Here is a 24,029-nt window from a genome sequence, read left to right as displayed (position 1 = left end):
ATTAGAATATTGTGATAAAGTTCTTTATCTTCTGTAATGCAATTACAAAAAATGTCATACATTCTGGATCCATTACAAATTAACTGAAATATTGCAAGGCTTTTATTATTTTAATATTGCTGATTATGGTTTACATCTTAAGAAAACTCAAAAATCCTATCTCGAAATATTAGAATATCATGAAAAAGTCATTTTTGTTTTTTTAATTGCATTACAGATGATAAAGAACTTTATCACAATATTCTAATTTTCTGAGACAGTCCTGTTAAATAAAATGTATTATTATTTTTAGTCGTTCTCAGTCATCCTGCTCAAAATCTTCTTTTCTTGGCAACTTGACATAAATTTCTTCACTCAAAGACGTTTTCACTCTTCGTCCAAGAAGCCTCCGCAGTTCTTCCGCTGTGATTCGTCGTGCTAAGCTAACTAGCAGGAAGGGTGTCTAACGCAGCAAAGTCTCAATACGCGTTCCTTCTTTTAAAATACAAAAAAAAAAAAAAAGAACAACGTTGCGGCGCCATTCGCTTGACACGGCGCCGACAAAAGATATCTAAGCGCGGCAGAAAATCAACGTGTAGCCACGGGACAACGCCGCCAACGCTAATTCCAAGTGAAGAGCTTGACAACAACAAGAGGAGCCAGATGTGCCGAGCGGAGACCATCGCTTTTGTTACTACAAGCCATATGGAATATGATCCATAATCGACTTGTCCTTGATTAACAGAAACATAAAAACCATATGCTCCGCTCTGCTGACTGGACGGATTGAAAGGCGGCGGTAAATTCTCCCGTGTTTCTTGGTAAAAGCTCCTGTCAGACGTTTCCACTGTCTGTCCTCCGGACTCCGGCCAGTGGCTTCGGTTCCTCTTAAAACAGGATTTTCTGTCAGAATTCAGAAGCGTCTCTCAGAACGAAGAAAAAAATGAAGAATTACCAGCCTGTATTTTGCGTTTATGAAAACAATGGTGACGATATTGGGGAAAAATATCGGGTTGTTGGTCAAAACAACACAACCTGCAGCTTAAGTTTGTTACAAATCTACAAATCTATTAATTTAGCCAGAAAACAAATGCTTTGTTAGTCGGCACCGTGAGATTTAAAAGAATACGGCTTTCGATTAAGCTTTTCTTTAAAGGTCAGCTCGGTCAAGCTGCGTGAGAAACTGAGCAGACGATTATTAAAATTAGTTTACAAACAGAAAGGCAAAATGCTGGAACACTGAAGAGAAATATAAAAAAAAACGGGATACTCAGTAATGACTTGGATTGTGCAATTCCTCCCTAATCCTTCTTATTTTGTTTATAACTATTTCTGGATTGAATAAAAGTCCATCTAAAGTGTCCTGAATCAATTGGGAGTCTGCGCTCCGCTGGACAAAAAGCGCCCTCTAGTGGCCATCAATAAAACACAATCAATTGCTCACAACGCAAGCTTTTTTTTTATTCCAAAAACAAACTGTCGCTGCATTATTATCTTACAAAATGTCAGTCACATTTTATGGTTTCGGGGAACTTAAAGGCTACAGTTGAGCAGTCAGCTTGAGTTTTGCCGTCACAGGACAGCTTTATGACACAGTCGCTCCTCACAGTGTGGACAGTATTTACACAAACGCTTTTAACGGAGTTGTGTTTCAATGTACAGTAGAAGTTTGCGTGGACCAGTCTGCTCTGCTTCATCATTCAGTCGTCATTCTGTGACAAAATACACCGTTCGTTCTTCTCTTTATCAAACAGTATGTGTGAAAGATTATCTTTCCTGTGCAAAGTGTCGACTCGGAATAATTGTCGCGGTGTTTCTTTCGAATCAGGACGTTGGACCCCAAACGGAGTCATCCGTTTGTTTGTTTTTGTTTAGCTTTCTGCGGCAGGGTTTTTCGCAGAGCGGGGAGTCTTTGCTGCTTTGGCCGGTTTGTCCTGCTTCTCCTTTTTAACCACGACCTTCTTCACCTCCTCATCGTTGCCCGGCACCTCCTCGCTCTCAGGCTTGAGAGCGGGAACCTTCCTCAGCTTGTGCTTCCCTTTGACGGGCGGCGAGAAGGTGAGCGAGGTCTTGATGAAGTCCAGGGGGAAGATGCCCACGTCGCCGTCGAACCGGTTCTTGGTCACTTGGAGCGACCTGCGACCCGGACAGGTGACCAGCTTCTTCTCCTGCAGGATCAGGACGTTGTCGGCCTCCTGGCTGGCCTGGAAGAACGAGCATACATGTCAGCAAACTTGTATGCTCGGACCAGGAAAAGCAATAGTGCGATTTCTAAATACGTCAGTTCAAAAAAGGAGCTCAATGAAGAATACGGTGGGCCGTCCCTTTTCGCTGGAGTTTTGTTCAAAGACCCCCAACGAAAAGTGGATTTCCACGAAGTACAGATGTGATCATTTTGATGGTATTTACACATATATTAACCCCCAACAAACCTCACTCAACCCTTTACCAACCTCCCTGCGCCTTCTGGTTTCCTGGTGTTTTTTTTCTGGTTGAAAATGGTTTTATAAACTGCCACGGCTCCGTCCATCAAGTTACAAAAGTGGACCGACAGAACCATGTTGTTGTACCAATCTTGCCACATATTTTGTTGGGCTTTTGCGGCGTTTGTCATAGACGCAAGTCGTTCGAATGTGAGACCACTTTCTTCGATCTCTTTCCTCTTTTTGTCGCTTCTCTTCCTCTTATTTCTCGCCGCCAGACTTCATGATCTCGGTTTAAGTCCTCGTCTGTCAACGGATCTGAATGTCAGTCTATTAAGCCGTTGATTTGTTCAGGAGTCAAGACGGAAAAGCCGTCTCCTCTCAGAATGCGTGCTGGCAAAGGAGATCTCATACTTTATCCATTTTATAATATGAATTTTAGTTTAATTAAACTATATTTTTACTGTTTTTTTTTTGCATCTTAAGCTATAATATAGCAATTTCATCATGGAAAAAAAAAAATCAAACACTGCAAAAAAATGCTAAAGAACGATCAATCCCGTGAATTGAATTACAGAAAAATCCGCAAAGTAACCATGAAGTAGCGAAGGTCCACTGTATTTACAATCAATGCACTCACAACACTGACACTTTAGAAAAACTTGCAAAACAAATTGCGATTATTTTGACAGCAACTGCGATTGCAGTATCATTCCTGAAAATGGAAGTAAAGGCCATTTTAATGTTATCATTCAAAGCATGTCCTGTCTCACCTTTGCCGAGCCGAATATGGACGCGGTCTGCAGCTCCCGATCGTCCTCCTCCTTCCTGGGGTGGATGATCAGGGTGACGTGGCAGCTGGAGTTGGTGGCGAACTTCCTGAACGCTGAGATAATGTGGTCCTGCACGGCAAACCTGCGTCGCAGCGGAGGCCGTTTTACTTCCCCTGCGTAAGCTGCTACATTTTCGACGAGCCGTTTCAACGCCGGCGCGCATCGGACCGTCTTCCACAAACTGTTTAGTCCAAAGGTGTCAAACTCTGGCCCGCGGGCCAAATTTGGCCCGCAGTGATATAACATTTGGCCCGCAAAGCCGCACCATATGACTATTAGAATACCGCTAATACTACATATCCCAGAATGCTTTTCTGTTGTGTTGGCGCAAAAACCACAACAGCACCCGTAAAAGCCTTACTCCTCTGTTGACAGTAGTCATGGCGACCTAATGCTAATACTAGCACTGTGCTACCACTCGGAAAAATGCCGAAAAGAAAGGTAGCGTAGACCAGTGTGTAGCAAACTGAGCTGTAATTACCGATTTCTTAATGCGCTTTTTCTTGCTACTCCAAGACATGGGCTTGAATGGTTTCACGTTCATTGAGGGATATTATTATTATTATTTGACTGATTTATTATTGTGATTTTATTTTTACATTTATTATCAGCCTGTGGAAAAAGGTTATAGTTTAAATTTAATTCCGATGGCTGCAAATAAAGAGGCATACAAGTTTTATTTGTTATTTAAGAAATGAATGCCATTGGTTAATTTGAATTTCAATTTTGCACGTTTGCAATATTAAAATATATGTTGTATAGAATGAAGCTCAGTTTGGGTTCAAATGAAAAGCTTCGTTGTTATATCTGGCGGAAGAATTTTTTTTTCAATAAATATCAATGTTGGCCCGCGGCTTTATCCTAGTTTTGAATTTTGTCCCGCTGTGTATTTTAGCTTGCCGCCCCTGGTTTAGTCAAACTACTCCCCCTGCAGGCTGGCATTAGCATTCCTAGTAACCACGGCAACACAGCAAACGATGACACGCGCCAGATTTAAACCACCTGACGACGCGCGGCGCCACGACTGCAGATTCGCCATCCGTTTCCAAAAAGAGACGGGTTCTCCGACTCACTTGTCGAGCGACAGGCTCTCCTGACCCATCATGAACTGCAGGTTGTCGATGATGACGTGGTTGATGTCGTAGAGGTAGACGGCGTGCTGCATGGTGTCCAGCACCGTCCTGCAGGGAGAGCGGAGCGGTGAGACCGAGCACTTTGCTCACGTACGAAACCGTGCAAAGATACGGCAACACTTGGTCGATTCATGGGGTATTCAGTAGAGTTTGAAAAAAAATCCGCACACCAAAAATGCTCCAAAAAGAAAGACGATATACACTGCTCAAAAAATAAAGGAAACACTTAAAAAACACATCCTAGATCTAAATGAATGAAATTTTCTTATGAAATACTTTGCTCTTTACACAGTTGAATGTGCTGACAACAAAATCACACAAAAATGATCAATGGAAATCAATTGTATCAACCCATGGAGGTCTGGATAAGAATCACACTCAAAATTAAAGTGTAAAAACAAACTCCAGGCTGATCCAACTTTGATGTAATGTCCTTAAAACAAGTCAAAATGAATCTGTGTTGCTTCCTGAGTGGACACTATGATTTCACACAAGTGTGATTGACTTGGAGTTACATTGTGTTGATCAAGTGTTCCCTTTATTTTTTTGAACAGTATATTTTACATTTAACAAAAAAAAATGTTTGATACCCACGACGTTACGAGGTAAATTTTTTCCAACTCCACTCCGGCAGCCTTCCCTATGTTGGTAACAGATGTGTGTGTTTTTCTTTTTTAACTATATTCAGGAGCACCGGCGTGCAAATCACAGGGAATGGAACAAAATGAATCCAAATTTCGAACAAGAGAAATAACCAAGAAAGCGCCTCAAACCCTTGAGGGACTTACTTTATATTCTGCTGGCCGTGGAAAGTCATGAAGTAAAGCGGCAGCTCTTCGAACTTGTCGGCCCAGAAGTCGTACTGCTCCAGGTTCTCCTCCAGCCGCTGCATGGCGAACTGTGTCAGCATGATTTTAGCCAGACGCACGTTGTTGATCTCGAAGCTGCCCCACAGCGTGTTGACGCCTTGCATGCAGAGGTCCAGGGCCACCTCGCTGATGAACGTCGTCTTCCCACTTCCAGTAGGACCTGGTTTACAAAAAAAAAAAACAAAACAAAGACCTTATTAATCCATGGTGAACTGATCCAAATGTCGGGGAAGCGAAACCCTTTAAATTGAGTTAAATTGAGAAAAGTGACCCTCATCCCCCGCCAAAAGAGAATTTCCGCAAAGTAAAGACGTAATCATTTTGATGGTATTTACAGATATATTAGCCTTCACTCAACCCTTTACAAACCTCCCGCAAACTGTTATCAACCCACCATTGACTGGATTACGTCGCAAAAAAATCAGACACTTTCACAAACTAAATAGCACATAGTAGACAGTATTCACGCTTACGCGAATGGCAACGAAGTGGACCAGGACATTTTATGCTGGGTAATTAACCAATCAACACGAGGAACGGAACGACATGCTCAATCAACCAATAGCATGCCAAGTACGGATCCACTTAGCCAATGCTATTCCGTTTGAGATTTTGCGAGGGTCCAATGGTAGCAGCGAGAGTTCGCCATGCTAGGTATCTTTGTTTAGCAAAGGAGATATCGTATTTTATTCATTTTATGAAATATATTTTAGTTTCATTTTACTGTTTTTTTTTTTCTTCTTACGCTAGAATATGGTGATTTCATCACAAAAAGAAAAAAAAAAATCAAATACTGTGGAAAAAACTGCCAAAGAACGGTAAATTGCGAGATCCAATTGACAAAAAAAATGTGCCGAGTAGCGAGGGCGCGTAAGCCGAACCGCAAATTGGCGAGGGTCACGTCTGTACTTGGCGGAAATTCACTTTTCGCAGGGGGTCTTGGAACATAACTCCCGCGAAATGTGAGAGTCCACTGTATTCTCCTTTTCTTCACGTAGGAATACTTTGAATTGACGTATTTGTAAATCGCACTGTTACTTTTCTGCAAGCCGACCGATCTGACTTGTATGCTCGTGCTTCCGGGAGTCCGACAACTGCAGGGTAAGTGTGTTCAACGGTGAACAGCCTTTTAATGTGAACTAATGGCCACAAAGTCACTTTAAAAAAAGAAAAAATACAGTTGGCCTGATCCTTTCACCTGTAAAAACAGTCAGCTCCCCCTTGCGGTGACCCTTCAGGATCCTGTTGAGTTCTGGAAACCTGGCCCACTTGACCCCTGCGACCTGCTCCGTGTTGACCAGCTCCCCGTAGACGTCCTCCCTCAGCTGCTTGAAGGACACGATGGACTTGTGCGCCGCCGGGATGGACGCTTTGACGATGCGACTCAGGTTCTTCCCCTGCGCCAGCGCCTCGCTGGGACACGGCCGGAACTCCCCGGGCCGCACCAGCGAGCAGCGCCTCAGGCCCAACTTACGGGAGAATATCTTGGAGGCCTCCCAGGAGCGGATGTCGCCTCCCAGCCACAGCGTCACCCTCTTAAACTGCTCCAGGTAGGGGAGGAGGACGGGCGGGAGGCAGCTGACGCCCCGAGGAAGAGCGACGCTGGGGAGTCCGGTGGCCTGACTCACGGCCAGGGTGTCCAGCTCGTGTCCCGTCAGAACCACCTCCGAGTCCAGGCGGCTCACCAGGGGAAGCCCGAACAGGTTGTAGTAGGAGCTGCATTTGGGAACCACGGCTTCGGCGTACGTGACCTTCTCGCCGTCGGCGCTTTGGGCCGAGAGGAGCTTCAGCCCCTTCAGGGAGGAGTCGGGTCCACCGAACCAGGGGAACACCAGGCTCTTGGTCGGCTTGAAGAGCTTCACGCCGAACCTTTTCAGTGTTGCGTTTGAGATCTTTGTGATCTGTAAAGAGTCACCGTTCCACATTAGTACTTCTTCCGGTACGAAAAACCTTGTAAGAGTACAAACCAGTACAAACGTCTTTGAATGTAGCCTGGTGTTGTTGCTCTTTACGGAATCACATTTTTTTTTTTTTTTTGTTTGAAAATAATCAACGAGTATTGAATTGAAATGTATCTTATTGTAGTTTGTTCCTTTTTAAAATGTAATGTTAAATGTGAAAATTATGGCACTCTTGTAACATCTAAATAAAACGTGAAAATATTTGTCGGTCTTTTTAAACAACCGCACGCGCCAGTATAAGGATGACAGCACAGAGAGAGGACGGCATTTTTGGTTTGCTGCCGGTGAATAATTTAAGTTCAGCACTCAAATAGATATAGTATTTTTCTTAAAAGTAAGAATAAGGTATTTACCAAAATAATACTCTGTTGTAGTGTGCCATAAGGGTTCATGCAGTCATGCAAGATCCACAAACATTGATCGTGTTAAGTATACTCAGTAGATATATCAATAAATAAACAGGACTATCTCAGAAAATTAAAATATTGTGTTTATTTTTATTCTTTACTTTTTAATTCCTCTCCCTTCAGCCGCAGGGAATCTCAAAATCTTTGTACTTAAGACCTTAAAACACTTTATAGCCTTGACTTTGACACTTTATAGTTTTATTTCTATTTCTTATTCTTCCCCCCCTTTTTTTTTTACTGATTATCCAATTTCCTACTATTATTTATTATTGTTATGTTTTACTTGAAACTCTGGCACAAAAATTTCCTTTAGGATAAATAAAGTTGTTCTCATTCTTACTCTTATCTTCTGTAATGCAAACACAAAAACAAAATTGTCATACATGCTGGATTCATTACAAATCAACTGAAATATTGCAAGCCTTTTATTATTTTAATATCGCCGATTATGGCTTACATCTTAAGAAAACTCAAACATCCTATCTCAAAATATTAGAATATCATGAAAAAGTAATTTTTGTTTTTTTTTAATTGCATTACAGGACATAAAGAACTTTATCACAATATTCTAATTTTCTGAGACAGTCCTGTATGTTCAGCATTTTTAGTGGAGGTAGATCATTTTCACGTGGTCATTTAAAAAGTAGCTCACAAAGCGAAAAGTTTGGGCATCACTGATCTCATCCATCGTTTCTCTATACACTCTATTTCAGGGGTGGGCAATTATTTTTTTCCATGGGGCCACATAAGAAACATAAAATATTGTGGAGGGCCGGGCCAAAAGGCTGAACTCAATTCTGCATAATACTAATTGTATTCCTTTATAAAAAGCAGTAAATAGCACTGTTTTGACAAGCTGGCAAGAGTATATGTTAAAGTTAAGCAATGAAAAAATGAGGTTACCTTACAAAAATTTATTCATTCAAATTTCTCAACACAATGGTAGACAAAATTTTAACATTTTTTACTATTTGTGACTCATATTAGTGAACATTTTCAGTCACATTCACTTCAAAACACATTTTGAGTTCCATATACTGTTGGATAGTTGTGTAAAGGTTACGTCTTAAGATCAAATAGAGTCTATTTGATCTTCACACAGGGGGGTTCTTGTGAAAAACACAACCGGCGTGGGGTTCGATACCTGGAACATGGTTTTGATGAGCATCGCCTCTTCCTCAGGGAGATCAGAAAACGGCACTGAGCTGGACCAGATCCCCAGAACCTCCCTGCGGTCTCGTTCCCGGTCCTCTTGCTCCTCCGGGCTCTCCGGGTACCCCAGCAGCACGTCGGGACTCATACAGTCCCGCTCCTCCTTCTGCATCACCTCCAGGCAGTCCTGCAGGTCCTCCCAGCTGCCCTCCACCAGGGTGTCCATGCACAGGAACTGCCCGGTGGTCTTGTCGATGAACATGGAGAACCTGTCCGCCCTGGAGGCCGGCTCCACGAAGATGCTGGGGGCGTGGAGGCAGCTGAAGCCGTCGTGGAGAGGGACGTCTTTGGAGCGCAGGTACTGTTTGATGTCCGTGATCGTGACGGGACTGCCGGGGAACTCCGTGGACTTGGCGTCCTTCTTGTAAGGCCGAGATCCACCTGGCGCCAGGAAATAGACGGCGCCCCGCGGCGGGAAGCAGGGAGCATGTCTGCGAAGGAGGGACGAAACGTGTCCGTGGGGTGGGGACTTCGAGGGGGCCACCCGTGGGAGGGAGGCGGTGGCCCTCAGCAGCAAAGTCCTCCACATGAGTCCCTAGGAGGACATCGAAACCTGCGACGGAAACATCAGCAAACACAAGGGGAGTCAAGGGCAACACATGGATGACCTACATTACATTACAGTCATTTGGACCTAGCTTGTCGTTTGGATCTAGCTTGTAAAAGAGCTAAAAAAACAATGCTCTCACGGAAACATGAGGTTTTTTTTCTGTAAACACAGACTGTGCGAATGGAATGCATAAATCCACTGGAAACGTTTTAAACGCACGAAAAAGAGCCATAATGTTCACCTTTGCCCGCTATCCTGTGCGTCCCGTGTTTCCCTCCATGCGCGGGTAACCCGGGCTCTTCGGCGCCGCTTCAAAATAAGTCCGTGTGAAACACACACACGTAGAGATACAGTTCCGCGAAGGAGATTTATTCGTGTAGACGTAATTTCCCCTGTTTAAAAATCAGCTGCAAATACGTTTTTAGGTGTGATGATATTTCCTTTATTTTCAATCAACGTAATCCCAATATTTTGTCTTTTAAACATTTTTAGTGACAGGGACGTGTTTCACACGGACCTATATCAGCGACGGACCGTGTTCGCCATGCTTCCGGGTGCACCGCAAAACCCCGTCATGTCCTTCATGAACGTCGCTGCGGTTTAACGTGCTCTTCTTGCGTTTATTTTCTCCAAGCGGCTTTCTGCGGTGCGTGTCAGCAACCAGGCCGGTGATTGTCACCCAAAGATGACGTCCAGGGGGACGCCGAGTCGCTTCCTGCAAAGCGTCCTCCAGAACGGCGTGGGCCGGTACGTCTGCCAGCTCAAACGGATCTCCATCATTTTCTCCAAAAAGGCACAGAGCTCGTTGGGAATCAGGTAAAATTCGCTTCCTAAAAAGACTCTTATTTCGACGTATGTGTCATTTGTGTATCAATTCAAACTGCGCTCAATCTCGCAGCTGCCCTCGCAGTTTCACACCAAGCTGCACTCAAATGTCATCGTATTGCCACACTGTTCATATTTACAATATTAATACAATGTTTACTATCATTATTTCCCATCAATTCGTTTTCAAATACACTGCGGACAGCAAAGTAGGAATTTCACTGCACAGAGAAATACGTTTCCATACTCTGCAGGTGACAATAAACGCCTTGAATCTTGAATCAATACGGATATATTATTATAAAGATATATACGTACTAGCCCCATCATGCATTTTCACATTCAAATATTTTAACTTGCAGTTAGAAAACAGAATCCCACTTGAAATTCGATGAAGCCCCGGTTTATTTGTAATAAACAGCAAAGTTACCTGTAACTGCAAAGCAGTGAAATAATTTGGTTACAATGGTAATTTTTTTTTACAATTTTTTTTTTCTTTTTAATGTTTAGTTTGTGTACATGTAACTCTGGCCGATGTCCTTGGGTGTCAAGTAAGGCATCTTCAAATAAACTGTATTGTCATAACAACTATCATTTCCTTGTTACAGTTCTTGCAAACTATTTTGTCAAGTAATTAAACACTAATTATTAGTCAATTGCTGCAGACTTTTGAGCAAGTTCTGGTTATCTTGAGGGACTCTGTAAACATTTAATATTTCCATGCTGTGTTTTTGTAGATAGACTGTCACTGCATGTTTATGTTGAATAAGCAAATGCAAATTAAATTGAAAGCATATAACATTGTTAGAAGAACTGTCATTTATATATGTATATGTATATGTATATATTTATATATATATATGCACTCACAGATAGAAGATGTGGGATAAAAAAAAATCTAATCTAATCTATTTCATGCAAAATCTTTAATATATGTAAATGTCTCTCTGAATTGGGACTCTGGACTTCATAAGTGTGTCTGAAAGTGCCATTCACCTCTAACAGGGACTTCATTGAGGAGGGAGTGGTGGATTACGCCAAGAAGAACCCCGGGACCGTTGTCTACGTTTCCCCTCAGTCCTGCAGGATCCCCAAGATAGTTGCAGAATATTGTGAGTGATCGTCACCAGAGACCTCCTAAGATGCAGAGACTGAAGGTGTTATTTATGTAGTTACAGCCCTCCTGTGATACATTCAGCAGATCATTCATTACTTATTAGAGTTGAAATAATCAGCGAAACCACTTAATATTTTTTCAACTGTCGTGTACACACACATATATATACATATGTATATATGTGTGTGTGTATATATATGTAGTATATGTGTGTCTGTGTACGTAAATATGTATGTGTATATATACGGGTGTATATATATATATATACACACACACACACACATACATTTACACACATATACATATATGCATATAAATATATATGTATATATGTGTGTCTATCTGTGTGTATATATATATATATGTATATATGTGTATATGTGTATGTATGTATGTATATATATATATGTGTGTGTGTATGTATATATATATATATATATATATATATATATATATATATATATATATACATATGTACTACAAATTTTATTGTCAAAACTATAAATGAATATTTAGCGTTAAATATAGTATAGTATTAATAGTAAACATTTATTTATAGTTTTGACAAGATTATCAATCACTGTTTTCAATGTTACAGAAGAATTGACATAAATATAAATAAATACATATTAAATTAATGAAAATAAAATTAATAAAAAAGAAATATTCTCTTGTAAATGTGAATTAAAAGCAATGAGGTATAGCTGTTATGACTCCTAGATCCCACAGGGGGCAATGTAACACCGCTTTACATGATTTGAAGAGCGTCTCCTTTAGAGTGATGTGTTATTTGCAACTTTCCGAAAATCGCAGCCTTTTTTTTTTTCTCTGACATCATTTTCTTTCTTTTCAACCCCTCCACCACCGCCGCCCCCTCCAGTAAACGGCAATGTGAGAGAAGAAGTGGTTACAAACAAATCGTCGCTGCAGATCTCAGAGGTTTTGACCAAGCTGACCAATCAGTCGGGTCTGGACGTGATCCGCATCCGCAAACCCTTCCACACGGACAGCCCCAGTATCCAGGGCCAGTGGCACCCCTTCACCCACCGGATCCCCTCCATCGGCCCAGTACGACCCCAGAAACACGGCGCCGAGTGAAAACGAAATTAAAAAAAAAAAAAACGAAAAAACAACAGACGTGTCCGGGATTACGAACGTGAAGAGATGTGCTGCGTTTGTGATGGAAAATTAAAATACAGAGTCACAATTCGGCGTCTCCCGTCATTTTCCAAAAGCTCTTTAAATTTGAATTAGCTTTCGGGTGAATTAAAGAAGGCTCATCAAACTTTCCATGCCAATTAAGTTGATCACTTTTTAGGTCATCTTGGGTCGTGGGAAACATTGATCGGCATTGTCTGACATTTTATAGACCAAATCCCCAGTAGATTAATGCAAAAAAAAAAAAAAATAAAGAAGCAGTATAAAATTCTGTGAAAATCTGATTTCAGGTTCTAATTTTGGCACGAGTTTCCAACTGACAGGCAGAATATTAGAGAATCTAAATGCCACATTTAAATAAAATTACTAGGAACACACCAGAGGGCTGTCAGCTCGCTTTAAAAAAAAAAAAAAAATTATTATAAAGGTTATTTGAAGTTACGAGCAGAGCTCAGCCGACGACGCAGCAGCTTTTTTCTTCTTTTTTTTTTCCCCCCTCCTCCTTCCCTTTTTGTGAAATTGCTGCTCGGTGTTTAAATTTAGATTTCCCTGTTTCGACAGCCCGTCAAAGGGCCGATCAACAAAGAGAAACCCCGCGGTGCCTCTGCCCCGTCACATCACCCTGACGCAGCAGACGAGGGACTGAAAAGACGAGACGCGGCTCGGTAGTACACCTCTTTATTCGTTAAACACAGGGAATGTACATTTTTTTTTTTTTTTACAGTTTAATACTGATAAAGAAGGAAGGCTTTCCCCACCACGCGGCCTCTTAAGTGATCCGGAGTGTAATGAGACATGACAGGATGTGATGCGCGATCGCCGGAGGGGGGGGAACAACCCTTAACCTTCAACATGGCTGTCCTCTTGTTTGGGCTGCTTGAGGAAAGGAAAGCAAACACTCCGGCAGGGTGACTCCATCAAATTCAATGTGGCTTCTTCTTTTTTTTTTTAATCCTCTTTTATACTCCTTTCCCAGCAGGAAGTAGACATTTTCCACCCTGAGAAGGAAAGCTGGTGGATTTGTAATTCCTCCCAGATATGTTTTCGGTATCTTATGTTCCAACAACAACAACAACAACAAAAAAAAAATACTGTATATTAGGCATCAGAAGAATACAAATAAGCAGCGTTACGTGGAGTGATTGTAAAATGAGACGGCGCCGCTGTCGATGGATAGAAAACTCTGCTGACGTAACCGTGGCTGCAGTCGACGTGACACATGATATGATTTGTGAGAAACGGTGAGAGATATTTGTTTTTGTTTTTTTTTCCAGTCAATTTCAGTAATTATCTTTTTGAGGAAAAGGCGAACTGTATCTTTAAGTGCAGTACGGCTTCTTCCTCTGGCTTTGGGTTTAACTATTCAGGAGACATCCAGAAAGTCTAAATCTCACTATTAAAAAGTCATTTGAACAATAAAGCATTATTGGCTGAATTAATACAGGGAGTTTGTTATTTTGTCAAATATGATAGATTGGAAGATTTTTCTTCTTTTTCCCCGCATAATTACTTGGTGGCCTGACAAAAGATTTGAGTATTTACCATCAAATTCACAATAATGTAGACGAGTACGTTTGCAAGCAATCGACTACTAAAAATGAACAACATTGACCAAAAACAATGTGCAACGGATTTTGTAAAAGTCTGCAAACAGCCTGAAAATCACTCAAAAATCCACATAAAATCAACAAAAAAGTCCTAAACATGACATGAAAGCCACTTAAAAATAAATCACGTGAAAATCTGCAAGAAATAATCCCAGCTGGAAAGCAGAGACGTACCAAAAAAGTTAAGGGGACAGAGGGAAAAAATGTTAGAATGTTAAGATTCGATCATGAAACAATCTTTACCTACGTATTTCCTGATATTAGTTGGAATGGTAAAAAGGGCCAGTAAATATCATGACATTTATTTTTTTCCTCCATATCACCCAGCCGTGGCACCAATTACTAAACTCCTCTTTGGGAATTCTCACAGCCGGGAGCCCTTTAGGACAGGAAACGCTCTAAATAAAGATGTTGTTGCTAAGTTACCGCCTTGATTGCTGCGGAGAAGAAAAGAGAAATAAAAGACGTGAGGGGTATTTTATCCTGTAAAACTTGTACCGTTGTGTCAGAGTCACACGTGTAACAGCAGCAAATGGAGCCCGATTATCGAAACATCTTTGTGCAGCATCAAGGTGAGCTATCGAGAGAAAGGAATTAGGAAATATATATATTTTCTTAAATAAAAAAAATAGAAAAAAAATGCAGTACACGAACGACACGTTTGAAAAGATATCCCTGAATATAAGCCGCTGGAAATGGCGCTGACAACAAAATAAAGTACGTTAAAAAACACAGGAAAAAGGAAAATATCAAAATAAAAACTGAAAGTCGGACAGAAATTACTTGAAAATCAACACCAAATTGGTTGAAAAATTAAATGGAGTGAAATTTTGCAAAGTCAAAAAATTAAGTATTGATTTTGAGTCAAATGACCTGCTAATATTATAATTATTTTTTTCCGTATTATGTTGTGTGGGACTAGGTGTTGATATCTCTACACAACAGAATACTTAAAAAAAAAACAACAGAAAATACTTAAAACAAAAAAAAAAAAAAACCCACAGAGAATACGAAAAAAAAAAAGTCAGTATTAGAAAGAAAAAAAACACTCGGAGGGGCTCTTTAAGTCGGTTGCCCCTTGGCCCTGCCTTTCGTTAGTCCGGCCCTGAGCTAACAGATAAACCCTGATGTCGGGGGGAAGGGAGGGCGTTCACACCAGATCAGTGCAAATTTTAGACCTTTAATGCAACACCAGCAGCGTTCATTGATACACACCTGCACAAAATACACTTTATCTCACTTGAGCGACACAGCAGGATGTGATCAATGTTGAAACTGCAAAAATCCAAGTGCGTCACTATGTCCAAAAAAGAAAACCAATTCAACAAATTTTGCAATGCTAGAACTACTTTCAACTGTATAATAAAAAATAAAAAATAAAAATAATAATAAAAAAATCAGCAGCCATGCCAGATTTGAATGAAGCTTAACTTTCACATTAGCATATTGCTAACACTGCTAACAAGTAGAGCTTAGTCAAAACTGCAACAAAACATTATCCAACAAGGATATTCCAATTATTTAAACGCTAACACGAAATATATTGTAAGGGTGCATTTATAGATCTTTTCAGTGCTTGATATTATACATCATGTCCTGGACAGACAGCACGCTCACTGCTGAGCAACCGTGTTATTGGAACATGAGAAATCATGAAACTGCTGCCAATAAAAACTAGATTATTCCGAGTAACAAGAAACACGGACGCTGACATGATGTCCCGGCACTTTGAGCATCACGAGGAAAACTGCGGTTGATTTTGAAGCGTCCGTACGCAAAATGATCAAAACGGACAGATGGCATAACAGATACGCGGAAAAGCAGCACTTTTTACGGTTTTTACACACTTTCAAACGGGATGAAACGGAGCAAGAGCGACTGACAGAGAACATTTGAGCAGCAAGTGGAAGTAAAACGAATACAAGTACATCATCCGCATATAAACAAATCCCTCTTTGATAGGCGAGAGGATGAAAGTGACCCAAAGTTATTCATGCATCCCGGCTGCAGGCGAAAACCCGACAAGATTAATTAAGAAACACCTGACACAACCTTGTTTCTCGTGTCCGTCCCTTTCTGGAAAAAAAAAGAGACTTATAGGTAAGGCGAATTGTTTGCATGGGTTTGGTGGGCGCTGACTCAACCATAGCGGCGCCTCCTGTGACTCCTTAAAACAGGGGTCTCAGACTCACGGCCCTCGGAACAATATTTTGTGTCCCCCTGCATGAAATCAAATTTTTGTGTTTGTGCGGCCCGCGCGTTTTATACAGTGGGTTTTATAGAAAAAAAACAAAAAAAAAAAACAAAACGGGCAAAGAAAAGAAAAAGTAACTTTGCAATGTGTTTTTTGCTTTGAAATTTGAAAACAAAATGATTTTTTGATGAAAAAACGTCTAGTGGCATTGTTAAAATGTTCTTTTCTTATTTCTATAAAAAACACCAAAAAGATAGCAAAAAAAAGAAAAAAAAAAAACGGCAAAATTAAAAAGATTGATTTAATAACCAGAATAACCTTGTAAACATTATACCTCCTCTTATACATGCTACCAATATATTTTCTAATAAATCCTTGTGGCAAATTTTCCCACAGTGACAATATTTTCTCTTTTACCCAAACAATATTTTTAGGGTATAATTTCATTAATTCTTATTTGATATTCATTTTTAATATTAATTGGTCATGTATTTTTTTAGAGGAACAGTTCATCGCACGTAAAGATTTTTATAATTTATCTGTTTACCTCCTTTACACTAAAATAAAGGAAAAATTTGGACTTCTAGATAATGATTTTACAGATCTGGCCCCCTTGACATCACATCGGGTCCCGGGACCAAAATGAATTTGACACACCTGACTTAAAATGATCAAGAAAAACTGGCAAAATAGCCCTGTTACATCACACGTCATAAAACAAGACCAGCAAAAAAAAAATTTACCTTAAATAAGTGCAGTCAAAACAGATTTTGAATACATTTTGTCACGAATCCCCATCTTTAAGGTCGAAACTGCTGTCTTTGCAGAGGAGATCACATGGAAGGCTAATTTGTTAAAGAGATACAGTCAGTGGAGAGACCTGCTTATTATTTCTCTTTTTTTTTTTTTTTAAAGCAAGATTGAAAATCAGGATAACATCTCTGGGAACCTGCCAGCCTGCAAAAAAAAAAAAAAAAAAATCCAGCCACAATACAAAAGAAGGATATATCAGAGAATTACTAAGGTTAATTTGGCAGCCTGGGCCGTTTACCCACCCGCCTAAAGTGCATCGCTGTGTGTAAAATGGAAACGGGACAGAATGAAAGAGCGGATGAGAAAACGTCCGAGGACAGAACAGAGCGTCTCCCTCCCGTCCGGCTCGTCCTCCCGCATCGTCATCTGGCGACCGGGACGCCGGGCGGGTCAAACGCCCGACGCCACCCCGCGTTTTTACCTGCAGAGGCAAAAAAAAACCTCCTTTTTCTGCGCGGAGGGGGGAGCCGGGCGGCGAGAGCTGATTCAACGCTTTACCAGGAAAGACATCTTTATTTACCGCCGGCCGTGACATGTACAAACTACTGGAGGATTCATTTTAGTCACGTCGCTCCACATCCAGCATTAAATCACTGCACGGCTCACCTCGTGCTCCTCCATCTTTTCGCTTTGCGGTTCTTTCAACGTGACGCTTTGCCACCAGCGGCCTCTCGTATCGTGTTTGTTTGTTTTGTTTGTTTTTTTTTTTTTTTTTTCTTCCTCCTCCCGCCCCCTGCTTTTGAGAGAATCCACCGTTTCGCAACGGTTTGTGAAAAGTCCTCAAGGTCGTAGCGAACGATTCTGGTAAAAAAAAAAAAAAAAACGGATTTGACGAACACTGACCATTTAGGTGAATATAAAACGGCAAAAAAAGCAACTTCATCCCTCTGTTTTTCCAGTTTGTGTATTTATAATCTGCCGGCCCGTAGCCTTTCGTGGATTTAATCAATCCGCCCACAAACCGACTTCTCCTTTTAATGGCCTTTAATAGACTCCTCTGCAGAAAGAGTGTCTTTATCCTCCCAAAACACTTCAAAAAAATAAAAACAAATGGAGCCATTTGGGAGGAAAACTGTTTTGCTACAGGGTTTTTCCTCCCTCGGCGCGACGCATTGCAACGGATGGCTACAAGGGTGATGTCATTATTGCTATTTACACGAAAAAGAGAAGGTGGACGAATATGGCAAATAAAGGGTGTTTAAATTAATTTTTTTTTCTTTATTTTTTTGGGAAAATCTGTGCTCTCGTGCTCTGAGCTGGAAATCCACTCAAAATCTGTCCCCTAAATGTTGATCCCGGGCCTCCAGAGCCTCCAAAGGTGGCGGTAAAAAGATTTAAATTAGATTTAATTTGCTCCGAGGGGTGAAAAGGAGCTTGTGGACAGAATTAATACAGCTTCTCAAATAGCAGAAATGCGCAATGTCTCACGGGACGGGGCCCAAAAAAAAAGAAAAAAAAATTCTTCCAAATACTGTATTGAAATGATGATTATATACAGTCATAAAGTTCTCATAAATCTAAAGTAAGATGTTACAGAGGAGATAGCGAGGGTCAGGGGGTGAACGTCGTGCTATTTTTGTTGAAGGTCATATTATAAAGAGCAAAATGAGGGAGTAACTTTGGGATTAAGAGAAATAATTAACCTGATCACGAGGATAAAAGGGAGATAATTAAATCCAGGTTGGGGATTTGGAGTTCATAACTTCTACTTGCATATCAGTGGAGCTTTTCCATCGGTATTCAGCAAAAAAAGGTTAAAAAAAAAAAGTGGATTGACAAAAAAACAAAACAAAAAAAACACCAAGTACCCTGGAAATTATACAACGCTGCCCCCTAGAGGACTGGAGGACTGAAATCCTTAAGGTGGAAAAAAAACCTTTCAAATTGTAAGCTATTCTAGTAAAAGTAAGTTCCGCCAGTGATATTTAAGTGAAATGAAGGTCCTGGGAAGATGTGGGGAAAAATGCACTTGTCAAAAAAAGAAATACAATTTCTCAACATAAAGGCATGTTGGTAAAAAAAATCCAGATTTTGGGTGGAGTGCCAGCTCTCAGCTCGGCAGAGGTCCGATCCTTTCATTCATTCAATCCTAAATCTTCGCTTTTTCCTCTCAACCTGGCCACCGGAGTATCTACATCGCGTTCGTAGCGGGATCGGAAAAATGTACAGATGTAGAAAATGTCCCGAGCCGTCACAGTCCCGCCGTCTCTCTTGCTGTCAGAAAGCGAAACTCTTCGGACATCGGTCGCGGGCGGCCGCGCGTTTGAGGGGAAACGATAAATAAGCGACGTAGAGGCGCGTCCTAGATGGAGCTCTCGTCGGGATGGATATCCAGCTGCGTGTGTTTCCTCTTCTCCAGGATTCTGTTGAGCTCCTCCGTGAAGGAGTGGTAGAGCGGCGACATGCCGTCCGGGTCCGCCTGCCGTAAGAGCACGTAACTGTTGCCGTTCATCTTCCTCAGAACGCTGGGCAAGGTGGCGGACAGACCGTTGGCGTAGTCCATGTTGGGCAGCGGCGGCGGCATCGGGAGGGGAGGCGCCGGCGGCGGCGTTTTGGCCGGAGACATCTGGCCTTCGCCGGGAACGATCTGGAGAAAACCGTCGTTGATGTCCCCGAACGTCGGCACCGAGATGGACCGACGGCCGTTGCAGTGGCCGGAGATGGTCTTCAACTCGAAGTGAGAGCTCCTTTTCCTCTCGGAGGCCCCGAGGACCTGGAGCCCCTGCTGGGAGTATTTCCTGTCCCCGGCGGCGCGTCTGGTGCAGAAACTCACGTACAGCAACACCACCGTCAACACCAGGCAAAGACCTCCCAGGACGGCCACCAGGGAGATGTAGACCGCCTCCATGTGCCGGTAGGATCGGTACTCCGGTCCCGGCGGCAGCGGCGCCGGAGGCGAGGGGAGGGGACGCTCTGTGGGGGCGCCGCTCGGCGCTACCGTCGGGTCCGGGACGGCGGTGGCTTCCGTCGCGGCGGTGGGCTCCGCCGGGAAGTACGGGTCGGCGTGCACCCTGACGGTGTAGAAATAAACAAGCACGGAGACGGCGTTCTCCACGGCGAAGCAGCGGTACGTCCCGCTCTGTTGAGCGCGCGCCCCGATGATGAGGAGGCCGTCCGTGCCGACGCGGTAGCCGGAATTGAGGCCGTATCCCTGGAGCTCCCTGCCGTTCAGCGTCCAGTGCGGCGTGGCCAGGTTGGAGTGCAGCTCGCACTGGAGCAGCACGTCGTCGCCGGACATGACGGCGCGCCTTCGATGCACCGCTGGGGAACGGACGGGAGATCCGGGTGAAATTAAGGACGTGAGACGGTTCTTTGGCGCGTCAAATAAACCGATGGCCGTCCCTTTTCGACTCGGACGAGAAAAAAAAACTTGTCGTCACGTCGTAAACAAACGTCGACAAACGGGCGGGAGACACCGCCGAGAAAAGATTTACGCGGGTCGTTCCAGCTTTCCAACGCGGGGGTGATTGATTAAACTCAAAAATCACTCTGACGGAAATTGTCGCGGCGACGGCGGGTCAGTGTTTGCACACACACACACACACACACAGTTCATTTGAATAGCCGAAGAGGAGCCAAGGTGTCGGTCTGACTGATTTAACTTTTGCTGCAAGTTACTTGATGTGAATTTGCAAGGCGGCGCCGCGGTTGAAACTCTTTATCATGCAGAATAACCGTTCGGCTCCGAATCCCTCGGCCCGCCTCCGGGTCAGGAGCCGTCGCCTGCGCGTTCATCCGAAACGTTGTAAAACATAAAGTTGGTCGCGTCACGGCTTCAATTATTGAATTCAGCCTTGTAGTACATTACAGTTCGGTCCGGCTCCTTTAATTAATCGGTAGACTTGTTTGGAAAGTTAATTACTTCTGACTTGTCTTTTCGTCCGCTCGTCCTTTCAGAGTCTGACACACACACACACACACACACATGCTAACCCACTTAGCCACCAGCTAAAGATCGACCATGTTTTAGCAACGCTGCCCGGTGTTTCTTGACATTTTTTGAAACCACGTGGAAACTAAAGAGATTTCAGGTAAGCAAACGGTCAATATTTAAACATCGGTTTCCATCACGACCTCGAGTCGGAGGGGAAAACGCGGCAAATGAACGTGGGGGAGGGGACGCCGCCTCACAGCGACTAAACGTTGAAGCGCACGGAGGAGGTTGTCAAACCGTTTGGAGCGACGCCGGGAAATTTAATGCATATCGTGTTTTTCCATGAAGGCATTTCTGCACACGTACCGTTTCCTGAATTGTCCTTGCAGCCTTTGGTCCCTCTGAGGATGTCCTGGGTAAGGTTTGACCTGAAAGCATTCAAATTTTTACATTTCTGTCAAAGTATATCAACTCACTATAGTTATATTTATCTTTTTTTTTTTTTTTTAAATAAATGCATCATTATAACCTATTAAAATGATAGCCAGGGCGTGCAAATGTTGAATAATACCATGTAGGCTCACAGGAGGCCGTCATAAAAATGGTCAATGAGAGAAACCAATAAAACTGTCAAAAGAAAATCAATTGTTTTCTGTTAAAATATGGTACATATTGTTCTGTCAGGCTGCTTGGTCAATAATGCGAGGAATATTTACATATTTTGACACCATGCTTTTCTTCAGGGTGTTGCTAAACAAGGCTCTTCAAGGAAGGAAGGAAAGTCATGGCAAACTGTGGCTAAAATCAATCAATAAATGATTCTCTGGATGGCCGCCGTGACTCCTTACAACACCTCCGCCTCTCACGAAGAAGAAAAAAAATGCAGTGTTTAAATTTCTGAATTGCCGTGTCGGCGCTTCTTTCGCGAAACTACCGCAGCTAATTCTGGATATGATTTCATCAATCGGAAATTGGAAAATAAGGAGAAAATGTCATATTTGCTTTGCAATCACCCGTCCCATCACAAGCCAGGGACGAGATCATGAGTAGACCTAAGAAGATAACCTGATTATTACCAATATATAAATAAAACGACTGAATATTGTGATATTAATTTTCCATGTCGGCGGGTGCCCGTAAATGATAATAATAAGAAACAATAAATAAAATAATAATAATAAATGATTGAATAATAATAAATAAATAAATAAAATGATAATAAAAATAGTAATAATAATAATAATAAGAAGAAGGAGATTTATGGATGAAGTGAGAGAGGAAATTAAGTTTGTTGGTGTAAGAGGAGAGGATACAGAGAATAGGGTTAGATGGAAAAGGTTGATTTGCTGTGGCAACCCTTGAAGGGAAAAACCCAAAGAAAAATAGTTATGACAATAATAATAATAAAAAAATAAAAAATAAAAATAATAATGATAATAATAATTAAAATAACAACAACAACAATAATAATAATAATAATAATAATAATGATAAAAACACATAATAATAAAATGCAAATAATAACAACAGCAGCAGCAATAATACTTATGATAACAACAATTCTCGTATTGTTAATAATAATTGAACCAGGTAGAGAATAAGTGGATGCTGAGCCTTGTTGAACAACAAACATTTGATTCTTCCCTCTCCGCTTTCTGCGAAAATGATGTCGCCTCCAGACAAATCCACAGGAGGCTGATGGGTATTGGAGATTAAGATGTCTGCTGGTAACTCATGCAGATAGAATGCGGAGAGGCACAAACAATCCCTGGGGTAACGACCAAAGCAGCGTCTACTGGTTTTCGCTTCTGAGGAACCGCCGGTCCGCTCAAACCTCTCACGGCCTGCGGTATCCAGGTTTTACTTTTATATCAGAGGAAATAAAGGAAATTTAAGTTGCATCTTCTTAAACGGGCTTCAAAAAGCAGGAGAGGGGGGGGGGAAACAAGCCGCGCAAATAATTAACCGGATTCTTTCATTGCCTTTGGGCGCCGTAAGAAGTCATAAACATCAACCGTAAAGGTCATTTAAAACAAAAAAATTACAATATGTTGAATTTCAGCAGAGGCAGATGCAAAATATCAACAAAGATTTGAATCTTCCAAGACCCGGCGGAGCCACGAAACCTTTTGCTCCGGAGTGTGTTAGCGCGGCGCCTTCTGTAGGAATCCCTCACCTCTGTGCACGTGAGGATATTTCCACGCACACCTTCCCATCCCAGGCGCAGAACGGGTCCCTGGCGAATACGCAGTCGTAGCAGGAGTTGTATCTCCGGCAAGCCGACATCGGTACCTGGACCACGCCGGAGTAGGAGCCCACGTAGACGCTCCGCTGTCCGAAACCAAAACAAAACCAATTTTTACTTTTAAAGCCTAAAATTGAAACACCTCGGTGCAATTACGAGAAAGGGAAATTCAGGCGAAACCGAATTCCCATCAGACAAAGCGGACGTGACAAACTCAGCAAGTGCATTTAGGCTCTGGGACATAAAGAGACATAAAATGCCGCCGAGCTTGTTTTTATGTGATTAGTCATTCTTCATTGAACAAATAGACAAATTCATTGACAAATAGAAAATAACAAGACATACCGTCGCCGCGGCGATGGCCATGCTCTCGATAGGCCACGGTTTGTCGAACAGCTGCAGCTCCTCGATGATGTGCATCTCGCCGTCGATGTCCACGGCTCGGTGCAGCCAGCCGTTGTCTGCCAAGTAAAAAACCCTCGTCAGAAAAAGACTTTGGATAAAATTGTGAAAATACGTCTCTTTTGCTTCCCCAAACCGCTGCTGATTAATCAGCATTTTTTTTTCCAGATTTTTAAAAGAACATAAAAAAAGTCTCTTAATACCTCCAGCTGTCTGGCTCATTAATTCCTTTTTTTTTATGTCAGTTTTTTTTTTTTTTGGTAATTTTTTTGCCAATTCTGCTTTTCTTCATCATTCCAACAGAAACTATCCAGACGATTTCCGAATTAAAACACTGTCAAAAACAATTTAAAAAATCTACATGATACTTTCCAGCTCATGTTGATGCAGTTTTCTAATCTTTTATACCAATTGTTGCTTAATAACT

The 24,029-nt window shown here is 42.0% G+C and overlaps 3 protein-coding genes across 3 annotated transcripts in view; 1 reads left to right on the top strand and 2 right to left on the bottom strand.

Moving 5' to 3' along the window:
• Positions 1-1,419: 1,419 nt before the first annotated feature.
• On the bottom strand, positions 1,420-9,684 carry twnk (twinkle mtDNA helicase). Its single transcript, XM_086139842.1, has 7 exons — positions 9,609-9,684; positions 8,750-9,370; positions 6,436-7,138; positions 5,157-5,397; positions 4,309-4,416; positions 3,176-3,317; positions 1,420-2,183 (listed from the first exon to the last, which is right to left on the bottom strand). Exons 2-7 carry the CDS (start codon positions 9,344-9,346, stop codon positions 1,851-1,853), a joined length of 2,124 nt encoding a protein of 707 aa, XP_085995968.1. The 5' UTR covers positions 9,347-9,370; positions 9,609-9,684; the 3' UTR covers positions 1,420-1,850.
• A 209-nt stretch (positions 9,685-9,893) lies between these two features.
• mrpl43 (mitochondrial ribosomal protein L43) lies at positions 9,894-12,516 on the top strand. Its single transcript, XM_086140038.1, has 3 exons — positions 9,894-10,183; positions 11,198-11,304; positions 12,190-12,516. Exons 1-3 carry the CDS (start codon positions 10,053-10,055, stop codon positions 12,405-12,407), a joined length of 456 nt encoding a protein of 151 aa, XP_085996164.1. The 5' UTR covers positions 9,894-10,052; the 3' UTR covers positions 12,408-12,516.
• A 613-nt stretch (positions 12,517-13,129) lies between these two features.
• sema4gb (sema domain, immunoglobulin domain (Ig), transmembrane domain (TM) and short cytoplasmic domain, (semaphorin) 4Gb) overlaps positions 13,130-24,029 on the bottom strand; it is a 53,469-nt gene continuing 42,569 nt past the window's right edge. Inside the window, exons 12-15 of the mRNA XM_086140037.1 lie at positions 23,546-23,661; positions 23,132-23,286; positions 21,322-21,383; positions 13,130-20,342 (exon numbers count right to left, since the gene is read on the bottom strand). Coding sequence (XP_085996163.1) covers positions 19,384-20,342; positions 21,322-21,383; positions 23,132-23,286; positions 23,546-23,661 — 1,292 coding nt within the window. The 3' untranslated portion in view covers positions 13,130-19,383. The remainder of the gene's footprint in view (positions 20,343-21,321; positions 21,384-23,131; positions 23,287-23,545; positions 23,662-24,029) is intronic.

This window comes from Fistularia commersonii, chromosome 32 (assembly GCF_037954325.1).
Source record: "Fistularia commersonii isolate RoL2024-O1a breed Wild chromosome 32, RoL_Fcom_v1.0, whole genome shotgun sequence".
Taxonomy (NCBI): Eukaryota; Metazoa; Chordata; class Actinopteri; order Syngnathiformes; family Fistulariidae; genus Fistularia; species Fistularia commersonii.
Note: the sequence above shows the minus strand (reverse complement) of the source record. Positions and strands in the feature narration are given on the sequence as shown.

What these genes read in the sequence shown, in the direction of transcription:
- twnk (XM_086139842.1), bottom strand. Translation starts at nt 9,346, where the DNA reads ATGTGGAGGACTTTGCTGCTGAGGGCCACCGCCTCCCTCCCACGGGTG. An exon ending in TCATCAAAACCATGTTCCAG is followed by an intron (nt 7,139 to 8,749) that starts GTATCGAACCCC and finishes GACTCTTTACAG; the next exon opens with ATCACAAAGATCTCAAACGC. An exon ending in GGAGCTGACTGTTTTTACAG is followed by an intron (nt 5,398 to 6,435) that starts GTGAAAGGATCA and finishes TTTGTAAACCAG; the next exon opens with GTCCTACTGGAAGTGGGAAG.
- mrpl43 (XM_086140038.1), top strand. Translation starts at nt 10,053, where the DNA reads ATGACGTCCAGGGGGACGCCGAGTCGCTTCCTGCAAAGCGTCCTCCAG. An exon ending in CAGAGCTCGTTGGGAATCAG is followed by an intron (nt 10,184 to 11,197) that starts GTAAAATTCGCT and finishes CACCTCTAACAG; the next exon opens with GGACTTCATTGAGGAGGGAG. An exon ending in CAAGATAGTTGCAGAATATT is followed by an intron (nt 11,305 to 12,189) that starts GTGAGTGATCGT and finishes CGCCCCCTCCAG; the next exon opens with TAAACGGCAATGTGAGAGAA.